General features: G+C 43.3%; 1 protein-coding gene across 4 annotated transcripts in view; it reads right to left on the bottom strand.

Moving 5' to 3' along the window:
- NF2 (NF2, moesin-ezrin-radixin like (MERLIN) tumor suppressor) overlaps positions 1 to 27,906 on the bottom strand; it is a 77,848-nt gene that overhangs the window by 36,120 nt on the left and 13,822 nt on the right. For 3 of the 4 annotated variants that reach the window (XM_059408780.1, XM_059408779.1, XM_059408782.1), the window contains exons 2-5: positions 13,966 to 14,091; positions 11,910 to 12,032; positions 9,562 to 9,645; positions 101 to 169 (exon numbers count right to left, since the gene is read on the bottom strand). In XM_059408780.1, the coding sequence (XP_059264763.1) occupies positions 101 to 169; positions 9,562 to 9,645; positions 11,910 to 12,032; positions 13,966 to 14,091 (402 nt within the window). Of the gene's footprint in view, positions 1 to 100; positions 170 to 4,562; positions 9,473 to 9,561; positions 9,646 to 11,909; positions 12,033 to 13,965; positions 14,092 to 27,906 lie in introns of those variants that run through there. The other variant, XM_059408781.1, reaches the window with a different exon arrangement.

The following is a 27,906-nucleotide window of genomic DNA, read 5'->3' as shown; positions in this document are numbered from 1 at the left end:
TTTCGCCGTGTACTTCCAATATTCCTTCAAGTCCCTCAGTCAGCTTTTTCATAGACCACATCTCTGCTGTGCTTTCCCAAACAGGGGATTGATCTCTTACCCTTTTTGGAAGCAATTCCTCTTGGGCCAAAAATCCACGCTTGTGAACAGAGGGGTCGTAGTCACCGTACTGGAAGGAGAAGAAAGGGAGGGCAAGCGATAGAGATTCTCGAGACAACTGCCATTTCTGAAAAGAGCTTGACTATGTCTTATCCCCTCCTGGCTTGGGGAGCAATTCCATTACTATTCAGTTCCGATGACAAATCAAGATTTCAACCTTGCTAGTTTGTTATCCTTGAATGAAAATACAAAGCTGATTATATCTATGAACAGCGTTGCATAATCCCAAGAGGGATGGATGGGTGATGTGCTCCCGTGACATTTGTATGGAAATGTAGCTGTTTTCTAACCCACAAAGAAAGCAGTCACTGCCAAAACATTAGCTTTTGAAAGGAAATAACAAAACACAACTGTGAAAGTTGTAATTAGCAATGTGTGATAAGAGTCTTACCTACAAATCCTTCTAAGTGGCTGGTAATTGGAGCCAATTGCTAGGTTGGGAGTTGGTAATAACGCAGGCAATAGTTTTAATACCTTTCATTCAGGCTCTGAAAAAAGCTTTGGAGAAATCTGATGCCAACGTTGTCATTCCCATTGCAAAGACAAAGAAAGGAGTCAAAGGTTTAATGAGTCAAAGGTTAACTGATTTTCCCAAAGCTGCAGAGCAAGTCACTACCGGATCCAGAAATGGGCCCTGTATTTGAAGGTACCCACCATTTAGGGATAATAACTTGGAAATTTGCTTTCTGATTTAAGAAAAAATATCCTCTCTTTCCTAGAAAACTTAAGTCTGACCAGGAAATAATAAAAATGAAGGGATCTTTAGCTCTTTCTTTTTTTTCAGAGAGAGAGAGTGTGTGTGCATGAGCTTGCAGTGAGGAGTGGGGGAGCAGGGAATCTTAGGCAGACTGCATACCCAGCGCTGAGCCCAACACCGAGCTCAGTCTCACAACCCTGAGACCACAACCAGAGCCAAAATCAAGAGTCAGACACTTAACTGACTTAGCTTCCCAGGCGCCCCCTAAAATAAAGCCATTTTTTAGAAGAAATTATAAACATATAAATGTAAAATCAAAGCTTATCTCTTGGGATAGAACAATGTTTATCAGCAACTTTAAACTGTGCCTCATTCCTGATGAAGTCCCAGAACCTAAGTCAGGTTGGGTGGGGTGAGGAGGTTCGGAGCCGACGACTAAAGAAAGAATTCTTAAGACGTCGTTGGTGCAAAAGGTGATTTATTAGAGCACGGGGACAGGGCCCGTGGGCAGGCAGAGATGCGGCTGCCCCGGGTTGTGAGGGGTGGTTGGTTATATACGCAGGAGTTGGGTAGGTGAGGACAAAGGGTTATTGGGGCAAAGAATACTATCAGGATATTGAAGGCTTAGTTACTATTAAGTAAAGACAATTGAGAGTCTCCTGGTGGAATGTTACATTCCTGCCATCAAGCATCCTTGTTAATGAGATTTAGGTTTAGAAGAAATTTAACTTTATTTACTTTTCCTTCTACCTCCGCCTCCTTCGGTTTTTATGGAGGGGAGGGTGACATTAGGCTTGAGAAACTGAGTTCTGTGTCTTTGGAATTTGGGCTATTGATAAGGTAACTTCTTTGTTTGTAAATCTCAAGGACATTTGCAAACCAAGGGAGACTCCTGTCTTGTAGGATTGTGATCTCAGCAAGTTAACTATTTATCATTTTATGGCAGTCAGGGGTGCCTAAGGAATGCTACACCTATGGAGGGGAGCGGATGAAGGGGGGGGTGCAAGGCGCCAGCTCTTGCTTTGTCCTCAGCCAGCCTCCTGCTCCCTCATCATTCCCATACCACCCTGCTAAAAAAGCACTGTAAATTTAATGTTTTTTAAGAATCTATGGTGGGTGGGACGCCTGGGTGGCTCAGTTGGTTGGGCAGCTGCCTTCGGCTCAGGTCATGATCCCAGCGTCCTGGGATCGAGTCCCATATCGGGCTCCTTGCTCCGCAGGGAGCCTGCTTCTCCGTCTGACTCTGCCTTCCACTCTGTCTGCCTGTGCTCGCTCTCGCTCACTCTCTCTGACAAATAAATAAAATCTTTGAAAAAAAAAAAACAAAAAAACAAAAAAAGAATCTATGGGGGGGGGGGGCGCCGGCGTGGCTCAGTGGGTTAAGCCTCTGCCTTCGGCTCGGGTTGTGATCTCCGGATCCTGGAATCGAGCCCCGCATTGGGCTCTCTGCTTCTTGGGGAGCCTGCTTCCTCCTCTCTCTCTGCCTGATCTCTGTTTGTCAAATAAATAAATAAAAATCTTTAAAAAAAAATGTCATCATTATCTTTCAAATAGCAGAACTGTACTGCATCATTTTTTGTGTTAAACCAATTAATTCACCAAACTTAAATATTTAAAATATGCCAGTTTCTGTACCCCTGTCTAGGCACGTCATTTAAAAAAACCTGAAGGAACCTGGTCTCTCTTGATTTCCCAAAGGCCTGAGGGATGTAATGAGTTAAGTAACTAGATGGAGTTTTAAGGGCACTCTCTCAGGTAGGAGCCTGACTCTGGAGGCAGGCTGCGAAAAGTTCAGTCCCAGCTTTTCCACTTTTCAGCTGGGACCTTGGAAATTTTTGTGTCTCGGTTTTCTCATCTGTTAAATGGGGGATAATAACAGTATTTGTCTTATAGGACTCTGGGGGGATTAAATGAAATAATACCGATTATTAAATTAAAATTGTGAAAATATGCTTGACACAACACTCGATACAACCTGATACCAAAAGACAAAAACTCAGATTGTATTACCTCTGAGTCTGTTTCCTCATCCATCACGTAAGAGCATCAGTCTTAGCGGATTTTGAATGGGGAGATGCTCTGGTATCCCTCTGAGGCCTTAAGTAAGGATTCCTCTCTCTCAACCTCAGCTTTCTCATCTGGAAAGCCAGGGTCATAAGCGTGGCTGCCTCGTAAGAGGGTAACGAGGATGAAGATGATCTGGAGAAGCATTTTCCATACTGCCTGGCTCATGTAAATGTACTAGCGTTACCCTCTGCATTATTTATGACATTGGTCACTGTTTGCTTCTCTGATTTCTGAAGGGGTAGGATGCTAACGCAAGCCCTTGTTAGTCACATTTGCAAACCTCTTAATGGTGCTGACCAAACTCTAAATGCAGAAGTAAGCAGATATGCAAAGTTAAAGCTGTAAATTCAGGTTTCAAAGGCTTATGAGATTAATGACCCACATTATCATACTGAGCTCCCAGCTACTTCAGTGATCAAATGATGCACATCTGAGCAATGAGGAGGCAGCAAAGACCCTGCTTAAAGAACTTCTGCCACTGGACTAACTCCACTTAAAACTTTAAAGCCACCTTGATGCTTGTGTCTACTCTCAAATGTCTCTTTAAAAAATAAAAGAAGGAGAAAATCCTTAAGTGGTGGCAGTTGGTTAATATAAAAGAAAGTCATACCACTCCATAGACAGAGATGGCTGTTCCTCATCCTCGCTGTACAGATACATTCTGATACCATAACCAGGAGTGAATTTATTTATTTATTTATTTATTTATATTTCTTAAAATATTTTATTTATTTATTTGACAGAGAGAGACACAGTGAGAGAGGGAAACAAGCGGAGGAGTGGAAGAGGGAGAAGCAGACTCCCTGCTGAGCAGGGAGCCCAACATGGGGCTTGATCCCAGAACCCTGGGATCATGACCTAAGCGGAAGGTAGACACGACTGTGCCACCCAGGCACCCTATAACCAGGAGTGAACTTACTTTGAAACTAATGAAGTTTGGGTGTGAGGTCTCTGTATCTGTGTGGGCTTGACCCTAATTTTATATTCACAATTTGGTATTCTTACATTGAAAAGAAGACCCCTAAGTTCTATCAATGTCAGGCACCACAAAACCTGGATCCACCCCTGATACAAACCAATTGAATTTAAATTCAAGAAGGGAGTTCACCATTTAAAGGACTCTTGAAGTCAATTCTTAGGTTAAACAGATGCTCTTTCTGGTTATGAAATACTATCCTCTGCCAAATACGTGAAATATCAGACCAAATGCTCTGAACAGGATTTCACAAATCTTTTAAGATTTGATCAATACATACACAGAGTAAATAGTCAGATTCCTACCCACGCACCAGTCTACTAAATTCCAGGTGGATTAAAGGTCCAAACCTATAAATGAAAATCCATAAAAATACCAGAACAAAATACAGGGCATGTGTATAACAAAACGGCTGGTGAAACCACTCTAAAATCACTCAAAACACAAAAATATTGACAAGTCTGATACATGTAAGAAAAGACAAAAGGTTAACACCCATACTATATGGCACTCCTACAAATCAATTAGAAAAAGATAAACAATACAGTATAAAAATGGGTGCAAAAACTTGATGCACAGAGGAAAGAAATACAATCACCAGTAAATCTGTGAAAAGGTTCTCAGCTCACACGGTTATCAGGAAATAAATACTTAAAAAAAAAACCTGTCAGATTAGCAAAAATTTTGAAAGACTGATAGTATCCACTGTTGATGAGGATGTAGAAAAACAGGTATTCTCACATGCTGTTGTTAAAGGTTAAATTAGGATAAAACTTTTCGAGGACAATTTGGCCATACATATTTAATGTTTTTCATTCTGATAAATACACAAAATTCACCATTTTAAGCAAACAATTCAGTGGGTTTTAGGATATTCAAAATGTTGTACAACCATCACCACTCTAATTACAGAATATTTCTATCACCCCAAAAAGAAATCCCATACCCATTAGCAGTTAAGTCCTGATTTTCTCCTCCTTCCAGCCCCTGGCAACCAGTAAATCGACTTTCTGTCTCTATAGATTTGCCTATTCTGGACATTTTATAGAAGTGGAATCACACAACAGGCAGCCTTTTGTGTCTGGCTTCTTTCATTTGGCATTATTTAAATTTTAAAGGTTCTTACCCTTTGGCCCAGTTATGCCATTTCTTGGTATTCATCCTAGAGAAAGACTGTTTATATGTGCCCAAAGAGGCATATGCAAAGATGTACGCTGCATTCATTTAAATAATAGGAAGAAAAACAAACGTACAGATCTACCAACAAAGAGACATTTAAATAATCCAGTCCCTCCTTTTCAGGAAATATTGTTCAGTACTTTATAAAATGAAGTGGGACGATCTCTTTTGATGGTTTTCAGTAAAAATGACAGCTGTATGGGAGTTCCTCTGGAGTAGCCAGAGGAACTAGAACCAGAGCTAGAAGTGGGATTTCAGGGACTCGGAGATGGGGTATCCCCTCTTCTGATGGGTTCTTACTGCATCCATCACTCTACAGAGGTCATGCCAGTTCATAGTCCTTTTCCACCAGCACATGAACTCAAATGCTGCTCTCCTATTTAGAAATCCTGTCAACCTTATGGGTTTGAAATGGTATGTTGGTGAGGCTTTTAATTTTTCTTTTTCTTGAGTATCAGTGAGATTGAACATCTTTTTGTATTTACTGACCATTCTCACGTTCTCTTCTATAATGTACCTGTTATGCATGCCCTTTGTACCCACTTTTTTTGCTGTCTTTTTCTCATATACTCAAAAGTTCTTTATATTCCGGGATATAGCCACAATTCTGCTAGTAGAAATCAACCTTAAGCGGAGAAAGCTTTTGCACATGTACACAAGGACTCATATAAAAAGATTTTCAGTAAAGCACTGTTTATGATAGGAGGAAAAAGGAGGAACTAAACCTACCTCTTCCTTAAAGGGGGGATGGATCAGTAAATTAGGTTTACTCATCAATGTCCACCACATAACAATTTAGATCAACGTACATCTACACATACAACATAATACATCTCAAAATCAATGCTGAGTGGGGAAAAAATGTCAATGTCTAAAAGCACAAGCCAAAAAGTGGGGAGGGATATGCAAAGTATAGCACCATTTATATTCAACTTTTACATCCTGGATATTTTCAAGTTGGTCTCCTCCCATCCAACTGAACAATGCCTGAAGTGCGACCCCAGAACCTCTTACCAGTTCGACCACGATATAGCCTTCTAACAGGTCTCCCTGCTTCCAAACCTGCCTCACTCCAATCTGTCCTTCACAGAGCCACCAAAGGGTCTGTCTAAAATATGAACCCTTCACTGACTCTGCACCACCCACATGATCAAGTTAAGACCTGATCATAAGACTTTATGACCTGGCCCCTTACAGACCTCTCCAGCCTCAACTCTTCACCTATACTTTACATATACCCAAACTTTTTTTTTTTTTTTAAAGATTATATTTACTTATTTGATAAAGATCACAAGTGGGCAGAGAGGCAGGCAGAGAGACCAGGAAGCAGGCTCCCTGCTGAGCAGATAGCCTGTTGTGGGGCTTGAACTCAGGTCCCTGAGACGATGACCTGAGCCAAAGGCAGAGGCTTAACCCACTGAGTCCCACAGGTGCCCCTATACCAACTTCTTCTTCTTTTTTTTTTTTTTTATTTTTAAAAAAATTTTTTAAAGGTTTTATTTATTTGACAGAGATCACAAGTAGGCAGAGAGAGAGTTAGGAAGCAGGCTCCCCGCTGAGCAGAGAGCCCGATGTGGGGCTTGATCCCAGGACCCTGAGATCATGACCTGAGCCGAAGGCAGAGGCTTAACCCACTGAACCACCCAGGCGCCCATATACCCAACTTCTTAATTGCCTTTTGGCACTCTGTCCCTAACTGGCATCAAAGAGTACCAAGAAACACTAAGCCTCTTCTCCCACCATTCATTTCTCTCTCTGAACCCTAGGAGTCTATAGGCCAGCGCTACATAGAACTCTCTCCCAAAGTCATTTTTAATAAGAAAACATTTCAAACACCAAAATCCAACAGGTGGCTTAAAACATTGCAAGATGGCTTGCTGTGTCATATCAATGGACCCAAAAAAAAACCCCAAAAAACAAAAACCAAAAACCCAACAAAACCCAGCTCAAACATTTTGATTCAAACATTCAAACATAACTCAAACTCTAACCAAGAAATACGGTTCTTGTTAACTGAACCATGTGATTAATATTTGTATTTATATTTTGAGGGTAATTGTTTCTTTATGCCTTGGAATTAGCTGTGTCTGTATCATTCGAACAGCTGAAATACTGTAATGAATACATTTGTGCATAATTACATTCCATGTGTTAATGAGCCCGATTCCCTTTCCGCAACCACACTTCTAAAGTTCCTTTCTGTTTCAGAAAGGTTGTGGAAGAAAACAAACTGAATATGATGGAAGGAACCCAGTATGGTTTGCTGAAAAGTTTGGATTTATGTGACCCTATAAATGAATTGGAATTTGGTACGAGGCAGTGCGTGCTTCCCAGAGACCTCCCTCACACGCTACACAGGGAGGCAAGAGCCGAGTGCTGAGTTAGGCAACTCGGATGTTAGGGTTCTCATCCTGGCTCCACTCTCACGTTCCGTTCTGCTTCAAATCCTGTCCATCAAGAAGTGGGCTATAAATTCCATTAAAAAGGAATTAACATAAAGTATTATGACATTAGACAAATTACTAATCCTTTCTGAGCCTTCAATTCCTCATCTGCAAAACGGGCATAATAGTCTCAAGCTGCGGCTCATGGAAAAGACGACGCTGAGTACAGCACGAAATATTCATGTGTAACACTCTGTAAAACTGTAAAACATTACAGGTGCGTCAGATCATATTAATACTGTAATCAGAGGCACCTTTGTAATATTAACCAACAGTCCTAGAAACCGGAAGCAAGCTATAATAATCTTTTGCAGACTTGAAGCCATAGATTACCTTTATTTGTAAGATCCTGAAAATTTACACCGGAAAAAACAGTTAGAACATCCTCCTCCATATGAACCACATATGCTGTCTGTGAATCACTTTCATCTCTAAATTAGTAGGATCCAAATTAGTAGGGCTTTCCTACAGTGAAATCTGTTTAAGCAAACATCTGCTGGTTCCCTGAAAAGTTTTTTTTTTCCCACAGGTGGCCTTTGAATTTGTGGCCCAAAATCCATGCAAAGGAAATGTAGCCTTTGAGGCTGAAGCCCTTCAAAGAGAGGTAATGTCCTTGAGAGTTTGGGTCTCCTCTCAGCTGGGGAGAAAGCACTAAAAAGGAACTCGGTTCTGGGCCAGGAAGTGCTCGGATTTGATGAGAGTGACAATGACTGCTTCATCACTGTCGGGGCAATACTGATTGAAAGGACACATTTTTCCTGTTATTAATATTCTTAATCAAAGCATAAAAGGAAGCATATGTTTTAGTTGAATCAAGGCCCATTTTTTGTTTTTTCAATTACTCATTTTTCTGGGCAGCAGAAGAGGGGAGGCACAAAACACAATCCCAAAGCCATGAATTCTGCCCTTAGCATTACCCAAGATTGTCCAAATGACCTTGGGCAAATTGCTAAGAGCAGATACTCGCTTTTGTGTCTGTATCTATGACAGAGTCAACAATCCCTCCTCAGGCCTGATGAATACTCAGCAAATATTAGACGAGTCATCAAATCATTGAATTGATTCTGGTGCTTCTGTTAGTCTAACCAGCATGAACAGACTCTTTTTTCCCCCCAAATGACAGGCCAGTCATTTCCTGGCTTTGATCTGAAATTTTATTAAGCTACCCTAAAGAAGTGGGCTAAGAAGTTAAGAGTGTCTTACTAATTTTTATAACGCCCCAGGGAAATGGCTTTGTGGACACCTCTAACAAAAAAGGAAAATAAAAATGGAAAAGATTATGCAAAATCACAAAAGTAATGAAAGTGCCCCAATTCTGCCCCTTTCCTTATGCTGCCGTGGGAGACAGGAAGCAGCACAACCAAATACAAGGGGTACCTGAGGGACGTGAAGCGCCCCTGACTGCCCCTGCAGTTGGTCTTTTTTTTTTTAACTTTATTTTTTATTTACTTTTATTTTATTTTTTGGAGTTGGTTTTATGAAAACAGAGAGGATAAAACACAAGAGCGGTGTGATCCTTCACCACAACTCCCAATCCGTGGTTACTTCTTCTCTGTGAACAACACCCCGGCAGCTCCACTGGGCTCAGGGCATCAAGGGCCTGCCGTATCCAGCCAGGCAAGCGCGTCCGTCAGGGACCGATGAAGGAGGGCACTCTCTAGGCATTAGTGTGGTTCCCGCATACAGGGTGGCTGGTCCTCGAAAGATGAGTTTGGGGCCTTTCTGACCTAAAGGTTATAGTGGGGCCCAAACTGGAGACCATAAGTTCATTTTCCCTGGTTAATAAAAAGTCCTGTGACTGTAATTAATCACATGTGCATAATGAGTTTACACAGACAGACTTCTCACAAGAATTCTCACAAGATTACACAGAATCTGGGACAGGGATAATGGTTTCCCCCAGCCCACAAGTCCTAAACCTCTTCCTCCTGCAGAAAGTTTCTCCGAAGCCTAGAAAACCCAAAGAAACAAAAGATTCAGTGATTCCCGTGACACACATTAATGCCAAGGAGGGAGGCACTTGCCTTCTTCAAGCCTACCTTGGCCTGGACGGCGTAAGAAGCCAGGAGCACAGAAGCCTCAGGAGGGCAGTAGATCTTTTCATCTAGAATCTGCTTCTTTACCTAAAAGGGGCAACAAGGGAGACATGACACTATGTGCGCAGAAGTGAGCTGTGCATGCTGGTCACGGCAGATGGCTGCAGGGTGTTCTAACGAGGGCTGCCAACCCAGCCTGTTAATGATTTTCTGACAAAGGGTACAATTTTTTTTATTGCTGCAGACAGGTTGGGAGTTCAGGAACTGAGAAGTTATTGGTAAGATGACTACGCATAAGAAAAACCCTTATCTCTTCTGTTCCTGATCAAATGCTGAAGAGGAAAAACACTTTTCTGTGGTTAAAACAGAGACTGATCTCTGGACTATGACAGAGGGGAGCTGTGAATTCGGGAAGTGTGAGGAGCATCTCTGGTGGTGATTGTGGCCTTGGCCCCTGCTGAGCGCACACAGCACTGGAGGAAATGGAGTCTACTTTAAAGTCTTAACATAAGAGAAAAGTCAGCAAGGCCACTGAGTTATGACTGTGGGGTGGTGGTGGGGAAGTCTATCACATTCAAAATGCCTGCTCTAAGGAAAAAGGAAGCAATAAAGTTTGATTGATTAAACTTTTAAGTACATGTGAGGTCCAGGAAATATAATTCTTAAGCTATAACGTCGAATTAACATATCTCATTGCATTTAACTTCTTAGAATGGGGCAGCGTGTGATGTTCCAGACACAGAGGCAATGAGAGCCTCATGGGGGGGCGGGGGGCACAGTGAAATAAACACAACAGGAAAGCCAACTTCCTTGTCACAGATGTCAACAGTCACCAGATTCCTAAAAGTAGTAAATTTTGCCTTGCTCAGCCACGAAAACACTCCAGTTTTTCAGTATGAGGGAAAATTAAGCCAAAGTCACATGTGGGATGGGCACTGCTTCTAAGGAAGCACTAATAAGAAAACCATCTCTGTAACGCTAGCACATTCTGGGGCCTAGGAGATCATTATGTGGTTTTAGTCAAAGCACTGCAAGTTTCTAACCCCTTGGTTTCTTTTCAAAGGGGGAAAAAAATCCACACTACAGAAAAACTGCAAGGGTATCCTTTTGAAGGAAAATATCAGGGAGAGGGATGTATGCATATATGTGTGTATATGTAAATATATATGCACTTGTGCTTTTTTTTTTTTTTTTTAATTTGACAGACAGAGATCACAAGTAGGCAGAGAGGCAGGCAAAGAGAGAGAGGAAGGAAAGCAGGCTCCCTGCTGAGCAGAGAGCCTGAGGCGGGGCTCGATCCCAGGACCCTGGGATCATGACCTGAGCCGAAAGCAGAGGCTTTAACCTCTGCTGAGCCACCCAGGCGCCCCACTTGTGCTTTTTTTTTTGCAAAATAAATTATTTGGGGGTTTTACTACCTTTAACTTAATATTTACTGGACGTAATAATCCAAGGCTCAAACTAATTATACGAGGACTCTGTGACAACACACATACATCCACTTTGGGAAGTCATGTAACTTACGCCCCGGGCAGTCTTTTCTGTCACTGACAGCAAGCACCTTTGGGCACACGGGCAGCTCCAGCATCAATCACTACAACTACCCATGAAACCGGAGCAGCGCTCTGATCAAGCAATAAGAACACCAGCAAAACTGACAGGGTTTTCATCCTCCCACTAACGCCCACTCACTGTGCTCCCAACGGCCAACTAGCAGTCTTTGAACCCACAATTACAGAGCTCCGCCTTTCTTCAATTCGGTTGAGCAGTTACTTCTGGAATGCCCACTGGGCACTCGGTGAGCCTTGCCTGTAAGGGGCTTACACTCTAATGAAGGAGCGGGAAACGAGTAAGACATTTATAGATAATGAGCGGCATTAAGCACAGTGTTTGAATTTCCACCATGTGTGGGATTAGCCATATGGAGTTAAACTCCAGCTTACTTGCATTGTGAAGTCCTGTCTCAATGACAGCAGATTTCAAACTTTTGGAAGAACTACTCTTTCTAAGACCCTCTCTTTGGACTTCCTTTGTCACTCCCAGGTACTTTCCACTCAGTGACAAGAAAAGAGGATCCATCCTCAAAGATGCTTCTGGTCAGGTACCCCTTCATCCGTCACCACGGTTTTGCCATCTCCTCTGACACCCATCAACATCACTTGAGCTTAGCTCTAGCCTGAAGACTCTTCCCCATCACTACGGAACCAAACGGACTGACTTCCCAGAGGCAGAACATCTTCACACCGCAAAGGAGTCTGTGGTCAGCTCTGAGGGAGCCATCCAGGCTGTCCTGGCGACCAGGACTAGGGGAGTTCTCGCAGAATGAGCGGGACTAGCATGCACTTGTGTACCTGCAAGAAGAAGAGATGCTGCGTGATCTCCTGAACCAGCTCCTCCTCTGCATTCTCAGGATAAAATTTGGCCAGGAAGTGAAAAGTGACCGGCTCTTCCTTTGAAACATCATGATCCAGTACCTGCGCGGTTACAGAGCGAAGGAAGACAAGCTATGTTGGCACCTGTTCCTCCCCTGCCACCACCAAAGAGCCTTTTACAGGGAGCATATAAACATTTTTCCCTCTCTAAATTCATCACATTTCCTAAAGGTTATGATCTTACGGTTTGAACCATTCACAAAGCCATCTATAACAAGGGGGAATGTTCACCTCCCATGGCGTTTCTGAACCAAATTAATCAATATCCCCGAGGGGTGAGTGTAACTGAGATTATTAAGGCACAGATGTTCTCAAGGCCACAGAGATAGTTAAAAACTAGAAATTTTTAGCTCAAAGGTATTGGGCACTATCTTTTATAGTAGAATGAAGGGTTTTTTAATTTTCTAAACTCATGGAATCTTCCTTTTTTCTTTTTTCTTGCTGCTAACCCCCAATGTTTAGGTCCATATTGGGAGCGAGCTTAGAGATGATGGACCTTATCTTTGTGAAATCCCCTAAACATTAAGTGAGCAACAAAAGACAAACGTGTCCGTGGTGGCAACCCTTTGCTTCAAGGAACCTCTAGAGATGCCCTACGAAATACTTGAGCACAGTCAATAAACCAGGCTGCCTTTAATCTTCCAACAATTTCATCCACCCACTGAAAAGCCTGGACCATCTGCTCTCCAGAATGAATTTCATTTCAGGACATAAACATGCCATGTGACAGGCTACAAGGCTCCATTAACATGTGTCATAATTTATTTCCTTTGAGCAGCAAGGTTCCACAGCTCCTGATGCCCCCAATCTAATATCCATTTGGCCAACACTCAGGTATGATTTAAAATTTACTTTGCGAAAGAATCACAAAAACATACAGAAAATTCTGCTGTCTTAGATAGGTAGCTCTTTGTGCCCCTACCCAAATTCTAGGGGGCAATGTCCAAGAGACCCACAATAAGCCAGATCTAGGACACGCTCACTGACATTGGCACATGGTGGCACTCTGATGTTCATGATCGTTGGCAATTACCATAGGAAATTTATTATCAGCGGAGAGTCCAACATGAAGATTCAGATTACTGTGTACATATGGAAACACAAGCTTAGAGTCAAACTTGTAAAAAAAAAAAAATAGGAAGCATTCATTGTCTATCATGCCATGCAGCAGATGATAAAAATCAATTGCTGATGGTACCATTTGGGGTAAGGATTAGACACTGACTTACTTTGAGAGGGGTCTTTTAGTGGCTACTAACAAAAACAAATGGCTCCATTCCCAAATATCTTCCCGGTTAGGTAGGCAGGTAAGTAGGTAAGTGTGCCTCTGTGTGCACATGTGAATCCACACAGACAGCAACAATTCCCTATTCCCAGGCAATATCCATTTTTAAGCCACATTAGAACTGCCAGGAGCTCCAACTTGTCTTTCAAGCCTTAGAAGCCCCAGAGAATAATAAAGAAAAAATGGATAATTTCTTTCTTCACCACAGGAACCAGGGCACTCTCTATTCCTTAGATCATGTGAATGACTAAATTGAGTTGGGCCACAGTATTTCTCAAAGACTTAAAAACATTCCCTAAAGAACAGGAGTCCCAAGCAAACCTTTCAAAGATATAAACTATTAAAAAAAAAAAAAACAGGTTATCATAGTAATTTTTATTCATAAAATCTGACTAGTGGTTCAATAAATTGAATAGCATAAAGCCAGAAGCTTTAGTGATGACGAGTAAAGAAGCCAGGGAGGGCAACAGTTTCCTCCTGGTTGGTTCTGTGGGCCTAGGAGAGTGTGTGAGGAGCAGAAAGCCTGTGGCGTCTCAGGGACCTGTTTTCTACACGACTTACTTCAGGACTTGCCCCCTTCTCTACTGGGTGTCCCTAGTGCCCCATGATGAGCAAAGAAGCTAGGCATATGCTCAGGGAAAAACCGGAGCACACACTAGCCTCACTGATCTCATCAAGTTCCAGCCCAACCTTCTTGTCCATTTTGAGCCAGGCCACGGTGTCCTTGATCGTGTACTGCAGTCCAAAAAACCAAGTTTCCCGAAGCCCCAGGGTCCGGCATACCAAGTCGAAGAGGTCCTTCCCTTTCCACTTCATCTGGAATGTAACAGACCAAAAGGGAGGGTGTTGTGAGCAAAAGTCATAATCCACTTGAGCAAAAACCTTTTTTCTCTGCGCTCCCTGCTCTCAGGTTCCAAAACATGGGGATGACACTAAGACAAGCACAGCAGAATCCCTCAATAATTTTAAAGCTTCCTACACAAACCATGAGTGGGGAAAATACCAATTAGAGCTTAATGGCTTAATCACTGCAAAGCATACACAATACCTCCCTTGGATAGTTCCTTATAGATCTTAATATCCCCAAAGCTGCTAATTTAGGAAAGCTGGTAAATAAGCACCTTCATTTAGGAGAGTCCAGCCTCTTGAGTTAACCCAGGGAGATGGCTAGCTTCTAGGACATTAACTGATTTCTTTTTTCAATTGATTAATTGATTTTTTTTCCCCTTTTAAAATCATGACACTGTCCTTTGATAAAAAGCTACCAGGGGGACGCCTGGGTGGCTCAGTTGGTTGGATGACTGCCTTCGGCTCAGGTCATGATCCTGGAGTCCCGGGATCAAGTCCCACATTGGGCTCCCAGCTCCGTGGGGAGTCTGCTTCTCCCTCTGACCTTCTCCTAGCTCATGCTCTCTCTCACTGTCTCTCTCTCAGATAAATAAATAAATAAATAAATCTTAAAAAAAAAAAAAAGCTACCAGGTTTTTTGTTTTGTTTTAAAGACTAGACTTCCTGCAAGTTTTTTTTTTTTTTTTTTTTTTTAAAGCAACAGAGGAGAGGAAATGGTAACTGAAGTCCTAAATCATGCACAAAAAGAACCATTAGCGACCAGTCGGCCGGACCACAGGTCTCTCCTAACCCAATGAAAAACTGAGGCTAAAGGAGAGGGGACTCAGCCACAGTCACACAGAGCAATTTCAGACTCTTGGTATTTAAACTTGGGGATGAAGAGACACCAATATACTGCAGCAAGCTTACCCCATAGCTTCACTTTCAAAAGAACCTAAAGCAAGGCTACTAAACCCTTTTCTCAGCTTCAAGCTGAGAAAATGGAAAAGCAAGTTCAACATCTCAATAAGAGAGGAAAATGCCCAGCCGTCTTGGTAAATGTTGCCACCTTGTGGTTTCCAAGTTCAATCACGCAGGAAGTTCCCACACTAGACCCAGGCTTGCCCCTGGGCCCCCAGCTCCATTCCCAACCCCTCCATCTGGTGCACATTCAGATACACACCAGCTGCAGCTGTGAGCACATGAGACACATCCCAGAGATGGAGGTCACAGAAAGAATAATTTGGGGATTCAAATGCAAAGTCGCCAGACACCGGAAGGGCAAGACCACTCGGGTGCAAAAGCATCTCTCCTTCTGCCCTCATTAGAAATCTCCCAATGTCCTGGCACACGGAAGATGCATAATGAAAAGGACTGGGAGAAAATCTAGGGGTTAGAGACAGGTTATAAAAGCAAAAGGAATAAGTTAGACTTCTGATACCAGATTGACTTTTGCCAAAACCTGATTGCACAGAGGATTTTTCAAGTAGGCCTTCTATTTTTAATATATATGAATGAACAGTATGTTCTTTATGAGGTACTCAACAGGAAAGCCCATCCCTTCTCTGTGTTTACAAAGAGCAAAGTAGCAAGAGAGATGGAAGGGCACCAAAACCGCAGCAGACAAGTGGCTGAGATATGAATTGGCTTTTGTCCTTCACTGGGGCCATTTCTACTGTCTGCCCTTCCAACTCCGCCCTATCAGCTCCCATGACTTCAGTGAGGCCCCTGGAACACTATAAAGGTTGAGGTCTTTAGAAATGATTTTGAGTAGAATAAAATAAAATAACAAGTTCTATGTATAAAAAAAAAAAAAAAGATCTGCAAGGCTACGAAATGTTGGCACACCCATTTCTCCAGTCTGATAACAGCCCAAAGGGTTTTTTAATTCACGGCAGGTTTTAATACCTACAGGCAGCCTTCACTGAAGAAATGTTACTTTGGAAAACTAGAAGCTTCAGGACGCTGATTATCCTCTTGTCTCTATTTTAAGCCAGTACATAGTACATAAATTATAAATGACTACCTTTCTACAAGATAATGTAGCGCTAAAGAACAGACATTAACTTGGAGAAGTTGAACACCCAAGGGCCAGGAAGATCATGGCGTCGATTCCCAGGCTGCCATAACTCACAGCCACAGTGGGGCCCAAGCTCGGCCATGGAGGGGCTGTCCGCAAGCAGGACGAACACTGCATCTCAATCAAGGCTTCAAAGAGGATGAGTGAGTGAATTTCTTGACATTGGGGGAGTTTAAATCTCAAGCATAGTATCATATGAATGCAGTTTTCCTGTATTCCTTTCTTTTTTTTTTTTTTTTTTAAAGATTTTATTTATTATTTATCTGACAGAGAGAAATCACAAGTAGATGGAGAGGCAGGCAGAGAGAGAGAGAGAGAGGGAAGCAGGCTCTCTGCTGAACAGGGAGCCCGATGTGGGACTCGATCCCAGGACTCTGAGATCATGACCTGAGCCGAAGGCAGCGGCTTAACCCACTGAGCCACCCAGGCGCCCTCCTGTATTCCTTTCTACTTCTTTGTTTTTAAAATGCAAAACAATCCCTGCCAAATGCAAACAGACAAAGTCTTTGTTCTCAAGAAGCTTCCAATACTGGGGGGGGGGGGGATTCTCCCACCAATTCAGAATGCCCTATTTAGATTCTTAACTTTGACTCTAAGGATCACAGAATGTCAGAGTCAGATGTGACAGCCAGAGTAATTACCTACTGTTAGACCCTTCCCTTTAATTATAAATAAGGAAACTGAGTCACAGGTTCTTTGGCAGCTTTCTGAGTCAGACACTGGTCTTCTCCCTGGTGATCTAAGGTGGGCAACCCCTCAGTTCCTCAGTGGCCTCTCTGCCTGCTGTGAAGGCTTCCGTTTGTCTGGCTCTCCACCAGCACTTCCCAACCACCTTTTCCAGTAAGAAACTCATGTTGTAAACTCTTCTCCTGCCCTGAAACCAAACCCATTCTTGGAAGAGCCAGATACTGCTTCTTTACAGCTCAATATGAATTAAAGCCTCAGCTATCTCTTACTCTTTCAAAAAGCACTACAGAGCCCGTCCTCTGTGCCCAGCAATGCCAGTCACGGAGAATGCAAAATGTTGGACTCATGGTCCCTGGGAGACACAAGGAAGGACACTTAAGTGAGAAAAGGTGTTAGAGAACAAGTGAGAGCTAGACGAAGGAGGGAAGGAAAGAACTCTAAAAAAGAAAATCATGATATCTACAGGGAAATTCAAGTCATCTGATAGAGCTGAGACAGACAGCCTGAACTCAAGATGGGGTGTGGTGGGAATTCGGTGCCATGTGGGGCCAGGTGGCTCACCATGGAGTCCTTGAAGACTCTTGGGAAGAGAGGTGATAGGATCAGATCAGCGTTCTGGAATGTGCCTCCATCAACAAGGCAGAGAACAGGTTGGAGGAAAGGAGCCTAGAATCAAGAAAAGAAAAAACAGAGGCCAACTCTGCCTGGATGAAGGAAGTGGGAGAGAGGGAAGACAGACTGAACACTGGAAAGGAGGGAGTCGCCGAGCTGACTCCTGAGTGCCGGTGGGGACTGAGGGAACAAGAATGACGAGTGACACCTGCATTTCTGGCTTGAGCATGAGAGATAGCAAACAGGAGAACTACACGTTTCAGGGGGAATGGATAAGCAACCAAGTGTTAGGATAAGTTAAAGTGCTGGAGGAAACCAGGTAGCAATGTGCTAAAGGCTTTTGATTGTAACTCTTATTAGCTCTACTTATAAAAGAAGATGCTCTATCATTAAGTAATTACAAAGTTTTTCTTTTGGGTTAAATCTAACCTCCAACATGTTGTGTACCTACATGAGCTTCTACTTTTCAACATGTCCTTCCCCAAGTGTATGAGGTTCGCTTAGTCCTCCTAATTTGGGATTCTCCTTCTTCACAAACAAGAACCACTGGTCACAGTTACTTTAGGTGGTTCCCATGACACTCTGTGAAGAGAGGTCCTAGGTTGTGAATGGGCTTCTCTGGTGCCCGCTGACTCACCAGAATGTGACCGTGCCTGTCTTTACAGTTTTATCAGTGATCCCCTGCACTGTGCTGATGCTGTAACATGATCTGAATATATCCTAAGATTGTAGGCGCCTCAGAGCAAGAGGGACATCAGTCATCCTCTGTTGCCCACAGCACCCAGCTGACTTTGTATATACAAGACACAGCAGGGGCGCCTGGGTGGCTCAGTGGGTTAAAGCCTCTGCCTTCGGCTCAGGTCATGATCCCAGTTCCTGGGATCGAGCCCCACATCGGGCTCTTTGCTCAGCAGTGAGCCTGCTTTCTCCCCTCTCTCTCTGCCTGCCTTTCTGCCTACTTGTAATCTCTGTCTGTCAAATAAAATAAATAAAATCTTTAAAAAAAAAAAAAAGACACAGCAAACAACGACCATCCAACAGAAGCCTTGTCTAATTCAAAAACCCAAAGCTCAAAAACTTAAAGCAAAAATTAGCCCCCATAAGGGACACCTGGGTGACTTAGTCGGTTAGGTGTCCGACTCTTGATTTCGGCTCAGGTCTTGATCCCAGGGTCATGAGACTGAGCTCCACATTGGGCTCCACACTGGGCATGAACCTGCTGAGGATTCTCTTTCTCCCTCTCCCTTTGCCCCTCCCTGGTTCCCCTCCCTCACAGCTCACACACGCTCTAGCCCTCTCAAAAAAATAATCTGGAGCACCTGAGTGGCTCAGTAGGTAAAGCATCACCTTTGGCTCAGGTCATGATCCCAGGGTCCTGGAATCAAGCCACACAATGGGCTTCCTCCTCAGTGGGAAGCCTCCCTCTCCCTCTGCTCTTCCCCCTGCTTCTGCTCTTTCTCTCTCTGTTAAATACATAAAATCCTTTTTTAAAAAAATGATTTTTTAAAAATCCTTCAAGAAATACTTGGTGAACACAGATTGTGTCTAAGCACCACCCAAGGTACAGGAGATAGAGAAAGAAGACAGTCTCTGCTCTTACAGAATAGGACTAGGGCATGAGTCAATCAGGAACAGATAATCACCTCCCTCACCCTACACACAATAATCAACTCCAGTTATGAGAGCCAAACAGGGACCCTCAGAGGGTGTAGGGACCCCTGAGAAAGAACCCTCTATCCTGGAGGGGTGGGAAATGGTATCTAAATCAACTATCACGGTAGGAGAGAAGCATCAAGTGAACACTGGGCTTGGGGAAGGAGCGAGCCGGGTAGTGTGTTCCAGGCACAGGGAATAGCATATGCAAAAGTCTAGAGGCAAAAAGTTCAGATGAGGGCACCTGGCTGGTTCAGTCAGTGGAGCATGTGACTCTTCATCTCAGGGTCGTGAGTTCTAGCCCCACACTGGGTGTAGAGATCACCTAAATGAACTTAAAAAAAAAAAAAAGTGGGGGGGGGCATCTGGGTGGCTCAGTGGGTTAAGCCTCTGCCTTCCGCTCAGGTCATGATCTCAGGGTCCTGGGATTGAGCCCCACATCAGGCTCTTTGCTCAGCGGGAAGCCTGCTTCCCCCTCTCTCTCTGCCTGCCTCTCTGCCTACTTGTGATATCTCTCTGTCAAATACATAAATAAAATCTTTAATTAAAAAAAAAGAAACAGCTTAGATGGTCCTTGTAGGAAATGAAAGCATTTATAGTTCAGTTTGACTGGAGAACACTGCTGTACTTCTAAAAAGACCAAAAGTACCACCTAAAACCAATTCTTTGTCAAGAAACTCCACCTCTTGTTCTAACCACAGAAAGTGGTTACCTACCAAAAAGTTATTCAGGTGACTGTTTTCTCCTTTTTTTCTTCCAAAGGATGGAATATAACCACATCTAGATATTCTAGATACACGGGAGAGAAGTGAAATCATTACTAAGATGGCTGCCTCTGTCTACTAGGGTTTAATTCTTTCCAGGAGCCGGTCTAAGAGGCAAAGACAGGCGATAGTTACCTAAGATCAGTATGAATCTCAGCGCTGTCACTGTGTGACCTTGGGCAAGTTATTGAATTTCCTTGTGCTTCGCAACGGGGCTGATAAACAGACCCTGTCTTAGCAGACTGATCTAAGGATTAAGTGCATTAATATATTTTAGAAGCCTAAATGCTTTAGTAAATATAGTGCCCAGCCCATGGCAAATACTCAATAAAGGCTGGTTATTATTCACTCTAAGCCCTCCTCCTCTCCTTACATTCTCAAGTGGTGCCGTGTCAAGCCTCCCGGTCCTGTTTCACTCCAGGGATGATGGATGACAGATCAGAAAGGGCACCATCAATTCTCATCGAGCTACCCATGCTATCACTCATTTGACAAACATTTATTGAGCACCCACTACGTCCTAGTCATTGTGCTCGGCACAAGAGATAAATGACAAGACACTGTCCCCATTCATGTCTGACAGGGAAGAAAGGTAGGTAAATGAATAACGAAAACACACCCTGGGAAATGCTAACAGAACAGGGAACACAGTTCGAGCCTGAGGAATGGGGGTCAGGGGCTTCACAGAGGGGACACTGTCTGAGCTGGGTCTGGGGAGCCAGGCAGTAGCTGGTACCCTGGTGAAGGGGCTAAAGAAAGGGAAGTCATGCCAGCTGGAGGGAACAGCATGTCTGCCACTCAGGTCCAAGCTGTTGCAAAGTGAAGGAATGTTCTTTGCACTTTTCTGGTATCTGACGAGCCGCCTAATTATGCTATCTGCAGTACTGAATGTTCAATGCGGTACTGAACATGCTTCTGCCCGATGCATGTGACGCTTCGGACTCCACAAGTTGACGGCAAACTACGCTGCTCGGTCCTCCGTTCTGAACAGCCATGCATCCCGTAACAATACCTGCCAGGTCTCTAAGGAGCTATGGCCAGGGGGATGAGGCTCATGTTTATTTTGTTACTAAAATATTTCCTTTCCTGATACCTTTTAGCCCATAAGCCTTTCAGGATTTGCACTTAACACTACTTAAAGGTCTTCTGCCAAAAACAGAACAGCTCCTGGGTCTATTAAGTGTTCACTGAGGCCCACATCTCCACCTGGCCAGAGTGTTTGAACTGCTCCACACACACCAACACTGCTCCCCTCTCAGCCCCTGAAGAGCAGGGACACTCACAGGCTGGTGATCATTTTGCCGACAGAAAGAGAGAGACGGCAGGACTGAGAAAGGCGATCTGCAGGGAGAAGAGCAGGGAGGAGTGCAAATCTGAACTCCACAGTGTGTCAGCTCCAGCTCCGTGGGCCTCGTCCTCAAGGTGCCCTTCAAGCGGGAGGGGGCTAATGGTAGCGAGCCTGGAAGTACAAGGCTTCTCACTTTGTGCCTCTGCTCTCCCATTACTTTAACAGGCTGCAGTGCTATTTCATAGATATATACTTGTGCCTGTATCAGAGATAGATGCGTATGAACTTTATAAACAGGACTAAGTGCTATCAGCTTGTTATTTTTCGTAGGGGCTGGATTTATGAGCTTTACCCAAAGTGAAGTGCTTATAATTTATCAACCTAGAATGTTTTAAGTAAATAGCACTAAGCACTCACCCTCTGCAGCAGGGAACAGAGAGCTTTTCTGCTGTAGGAAGCAACTGGCATCAATAAACTACATGCTGATTGGGGTCTATTACCCCAGGAAATGTTATGAATAGCAACCACAATGGTCGTCTTACAGTTGGCCAGGTTTGGACACACAGCCCTAAAATTTCTTTCTTTTGAGCCTTCACACTGCATTCTCCCACTCCTTTCTCTGGGCCATGCAGCCATCAACAATCAAATCCCTCTCCTTCTTACGGATAGAACCAGGGAGGGTTAACAGGAAACCAGCCAGCCACATGGTGGGAAAAGGCCATGGCTGAACAACACGATTAAACGACAACTTTTTTGAAGAAAGAGAATCGAATTTGGCCGCCATATGTGAAATGCCCGAGAATTAGGCCACAGAGAAACTTCGACTTTACAGAGAAGACTCAGATCTGGGAAAAGCTACAGAGAAACAATACTCCATTTCATAGAGGTCTGGGGGACTACATATTTTGGCCACACAAAGAATGCTATTCGATTAGCTATCTATTACACAAAAGATGAAAGAGAACAACAGACCAGACAAACCCAGCATTCACTTCTTAGGGTTTAGCTCACAAGCTGCCCTAGTATTTGCCATAAAAACTGTAAAGAGGCTGGCCCCCTTACATATAGAGTGATGAAGGAACTGGGTCTCTCCGTGCTCAGGATATGTGCCACGTGTCTACCACTTTCAGAAACAGAAAACCAAGGATGACTGTGATTTCCCCTCTCAATATTTATCCCTGACCGACTTCTGCAGTCATGACTAGCCTACAAGAACTGGTTTATAAAAGTCTAGAAAACTTAAGATGTTAACCTAAAACAACTTTTATTTAACCATTTTGGAGGGAAAAAAACCTAGATGACAAATACTTCTATTTATAAGATAAACAAAATGGAAAAAGTTACAAAAAGGATTCTGCTGTGCAGTAAGTGAATGAGGAGCTCCATTAACATCTATTCTGGTTAATCAATGAGGATAAAAAAGTGTAGTATGCAGAGGTAAAACCGACAGGACCCATTTCAGGATGTGGTATCATCACACTACAGAAGCGGGTTCTTGTGTTTCATGAGCCGAAATTGCAAAACTATCGAGTCATGTCTTGGCACAAGTAAAGGATATCCCAAGCCTAATCAGCCATTATTTCCCAACACAAGGGAAAGGGGGATCCTCCAAAAAAGAGACTAATTTCTTTGCTCTATCAATCACAACCCCTACATCCCTCATCTAAATCCGAGCAAAAACCTCTTTGCAAAAAACCCCACCTCCAATCTCTTGCCTGTCAGTTTCTGCCTTAACCCCAGCCAGTAAATTTCCTCTCCCAGTCCTTAAATCATCTGCTGTTTGCCAAATCCATTTAAATTAATGGTTTCAAGGCCCTCCACCAATTACTTCCTCCCTGCAACCAATTACCCTGCTTGTTAAAACCCAGCCTGTGCCCTCCCCAGTCAGCAAACCTACGTGCTTCCATTTATCCAGAACCAGATTCTTCTAAAGTCCATCCCTCACCTCACTACTGTCCCCTCCCCCATCCAACTCCAGATAAGAGAGTCAGTATGTACTTTACATACACAGAAAAAGGAGGTGTTTGTCTTTCCCCAAGGTTCCTGTCTTTCCTCCAGTCTTACAGGTCACAAACTCCTTGAAGGCAAGGGTTACTACGCACACATCACACAGACACACACACTTTAGGTCTCCCAGAACCCAAGCAGGTGCGGCTTAACCTGTGGCCACCCTGTGCATGCTTCCGGTTGCCTGATGATGTTCATGGTGATGATGATGATGATGACCAGATGAGGCTTCTGAGGGGAATAGTCTTCTAAGTCATGATTGTAATGAAGAAGCAAGAAATTTATGACACTCCGTGTTAAAATTCAAACTGCAGAATTGGGCCTTAAGGTATGTATTTTCCCCCCTTTGGTGACACATACTAATTTCTTCTCTCTAAAAATTCCTTGGCAAGGAAATCCAAATCTCAGAGAACCAACCAAGAAAAATTTCCACAGAACCAAAGAAACGAGTAAGAAACAAGTCACAGACCCTTGGGAAGCCACAAAATGGAGGTTTTAAACCCTCAGTCTTTTGAAACTAAATGAATGATAGTTTTCTAGGGGAAAAAAGAAGTCCTTATTTTTGTAGCTTCTGGCATGTTTCCTGCTACAGTGGAGAGAGGTTATGTGAGCAGCAGTGAACCTAGAGAATGGATCTGGATCCTAAACTCCCTCCCTTTACCACACACACAAGCCCATATATAATCCTGAGTGAGCCACACAACTCCACTGGGCTTCGGTTTCTTCTTCTGTCAATCTCTTATGCCCCATGCAAGGCCCCAATTCTATGATGTTATGAAAAAAGATGAGGCATTTCAAAGTCAGCTGACAGATGACAGAGCGAAAAGAAACAATACAGTTATAGTGTTATAAAAGCAATACAGTCCCCCAAAAGCCAAGGAGACAATCTCTATCTTTGGAATTTAGCTCACAACATGAGAGCAATCACAGCCTTGTCAAATAGCTACAAAACCCCCAAACCTGCTGTGTTGGGAAAGTCACTTAACCTCTCCGGGTCTCAGCTTCCACAGTCATCAAGTGGTCTTGGAGGATTAACACCCTCTGAGTCTATGAGCTCGAGATGGTTTTGTATAAACCATGTGGCACTTTGTCCACTGCTGTAATAATTTTCTGGGGGTATTTTTTGTGGTTTTTTTTTTTTTTTTTTTTTAAGATTTTCTTCATTTATTTGAGAGAGAGCAAGCGAGAAAGCATAAGCAGGGGGAATGGCAGTGGGGAGGGAGAAACAAACTCCCAGCTGAGCAGGGAGCCCTCAATGTGGGGCTGGATCCCAGGAGAGGATGCTTAACCAACCAAGCCACCCAGGCGCCCCAATACTTTACTTTTAATTCTGTAACATTCCATTCTGTATCTTAAAGTCATTTCAGGCATGTAAATGACACTTGACACTTAATTTATGTGTGCTTTCTATGTGCTTTTTCCTTACTTAGGTCCTACTATTGCTGCTGTGTTTCTTACTCATAATAATCAAGAGCTGACTATATTAAGAATAAACTCTCTAATGTAACAAAAGTGGTCATTGTAATGCTGCTGAAAAATAACCTTCTTTTAGCACCTAGCACCCTGCTGAAATTCAGCAAATATCAACAATCACAAATGTTGAAATACTGAGAATAATTCCGCAGAGAGCTACAAATAGGAAACAATCGTAGATTCAATGCAGGTAGACACAGAGCTAAATTTTAAATGTCTAAATAGGTAAAACCAACAGACCGAAATAAAACCCATGATAAAGTATCAACCAATTGATTAACTCCTCCTGCCCTGGACATCACAAAAATTACAGTCTGTATTTAAAAGAACATTCTTTAAAAAAACTTCCCACCAAAACAGAGCTAGAGCATTAATCCATTCATGCAAACCGGCTCATGAAGAACCCCAGCTCTAGCCTGGAAAGAAATTTTTTAAAAAGATTTTATTTATTTGACAGAGATCACAAGTAGGCAGAGAGGCAGGAAGAGAGGGGATGAGGGAAGCAGACTCCCCCCTGAGCTGAAAGCCCAATGAGGGGCTGATCCCAGGACCCCAGGATTACAACCTAAGCCAAAGGCAGAGACTTTAACCCACTGAGCCACCCAGGTGCCCCTGGAAAGAAATTTTAAACATTCGGGTTCCATTTCTAGGTTGACTTTTTAATTCCATTTCATAGTCATTGGCGATGTTGACACTGGTGTAACAACGCTGGAAGGATTAGGTATGAGTGCACAGGGCTGGTAAACACGTCTGCAAATGGATGAGAACTACTGTGAGTTGTAAATTTCTTTAATACATTTATGAGACCTTTTTTTTTTAAGACTTTTATTTATTTGACAGAGGGAGACACAGCAAGAGAGGAAACACAAGCAGGAGTGGGAGAGGGAGAAGCAGGCTCTCCGCTGAGCAGGAAGCCCGATGTGGGGCTTGATCCCAGGACTCTGGGATCATGACTCGGGGACTCAAAATGATGACTCAAAGTCCAGGACTCTGGGATCATGACCTGAGCCAAAGGCAGACACTTAACTGACTGAACCACTCAGGCGCCCCTCTGAGACTCTTTTTTAATCTCCAGTCAATCTCCAATCAATACACTAGATAAGGAAACTGTTGCTGAATTTAAAACTTTAGATCAGTTCAGATAAGTTTAATAATGACTCTGGGCTTTGGTTTTAAGTTTTACCTGAAAGTCAAATGATCAAAACAACTACAACTAGGAGATTAAAACTGGCAAGGTGGATGGGGAAACTGTAAGTAACGTAACTCACTAACAGAGAACTTTTGGAAATTTCCAACGCTCAGTCCAAATTTGGCAAAGAAGGACAAAGTCGGATGGTAGTGAGGGCTGGAAGAGGAAAAGGACCCAGTGACTTTATAATGTGCTCTGACCCCACCTAGTGGCGATTGGAGTGATTTCTAACACCTTCAGTCTCCGCACTAGTGACTGAAGATTTGATTCGAGATTTTTTTCCTTCTGAAGTCAGCACTAGTTTGGTAATAAATTTTTACGTGCTAAAAATGTACTAAAACATGTGGATTTAGAATCTAAATTAGACAAAGCATAGACAGGAGGATGGAACACATCATCCTATAACAAACCAGAGAAGCCTCATCACCAGCTGGCTAAAAAGATTAGCAGCTCTGAGAAAACTCAATTCTGGGTTTTTAAGACCTCAAATGCCTTTAACTTCTAAAATTGAAAATAAACAAGCACCAAAAATGTTCTTGGACAAGAATGCAAAACTAGCAGGAATAACTGGAAAAGTCATTAGAAACAAAAAAGGGGGGGGGGGAATTGACACACTGGGGACAAAAGAACAGGGAGTAAAAATGGCAGAAGAGAATCCTGCTATCACAGTGGATATCAAGCTAGACAGAGATCAATTACAAATAAATCTTTAAACAGAAATATGGTGTCAGATACAGTTTATAATTAGAGTCGAAGAGTCTACAATTGCAAAGGCATGGATAATCTGAAAAAGATTAAAAAAAAATGAAGATGATTAAAGGAGAAAAGTCAGGGGCGCCTGGGTGGCTCAGTGGGTTAAGCCTCTGCCTTCGGCTTGGGTATGGTCTCGGGGTCCTGGGATGGAGCCCTGCACTGGGCTCTCTATTCTGCGGGGAGCCAGCTTCCTGACCCTCCCCCTGCCTGCTGCTCTGCCTACTTGTGATCTCTCTCTCTCTGTCAAATTAATAAATAAAATCTTTAAAAATAATAGTAAAAATAAAAAATAAAGGAGAAAATTCAGAGTGCCTTCTAACATGAGAGCCTTCCGCTTTACTCCCACACTCCCATCTCATGATAACATGAGAAGCTAGTATTTACCAAGAGCTTCCTAGACTCAGGCCCTGGGATAAGTGCCCATAAAGGTCCACCTCATTCATTCACACTTTAAACAATCCTATATGAAAAATGGTATTTTTCTCGTTTTATAGATGTGGCAACTGAGGCTTAGAGAAGTAAGTCCAAGATCACTCAGACAGCAGGTGGCAGTGGTAGGACTTAAACTCAAACCAACATACCCCTTTTATTGGGATGCCAGCTCTTGTTCCCTAAGCAATATCCTTCCTGTCCTCCAGCAGATTTTTCTCACACCTACATGCTCAAATCCTGAGATGGTTTCCTACTAAGAAGGAAATATGAAAGGGGGAGTTGTGCAATGAGCTTCTTCCGCCCAGATCACCTAAAATAGGATGCTAAAGCAGAAGGCCTTTGGAAATCAAGTTCTTTCCTCTCATTTTTCAGACTAGGAACTGAGGCCTAGAGTTGGGGGAAAGAAGAGACATGGCCAAGATCACACAGAGGAGCTCTGCCTAGAAGCTAGGGGTTGTTCAAATACCAGTTCAGGGCTCTCAACGGGTTTATACAAGTAACATCCTGATTACACACCCAGACCAGATACAGGAAGTGTGCTGACCTCCTGAGCACTATGCTGGCTAGGCTTGACTGAAAAATTGCCTCCTGCTTGGCTGGCCTTGAGGCCTGAGGACCGGCTCTAGACCTTGGTACCACCTGAATCTGGGGCCTAGAGTTCCCCTACTCATTCTTTGTCACAGAAGGCCCTGATCCCTGGCCTCATCCTCCTAGTGCCCAGGCCTTTGGATTCAGTCCAGTTTTGTCCCAGGCCCTAGCTAGTTCAGGTTTTGGCGTGACACCTGGCCCAGAATGTTTGTCTTCTAATTGGGCTCTTTGTTTCTAAACTCTTCCCATTCCCACCCCCAAACATTTCAAGTCAATC

This window comes from Mustela nigripes, chromosome 8, assembly GCF_022355385.1.
Source record: "Mustela nigripes isolate SB6536 chromosome 8, MUSNIG.SB6536, whole genome shotgun sequence".
In the NCBI taxonomy this organism is placed as follows: Eukaryota; Metazoa; Chordata; class Mammalia; order Carnivora; family Mustelidae; genus Mustela; species Mustela nigripes.
This window is presented reverse-complemented; position numbering and strand designations above follow the sequence as displayed.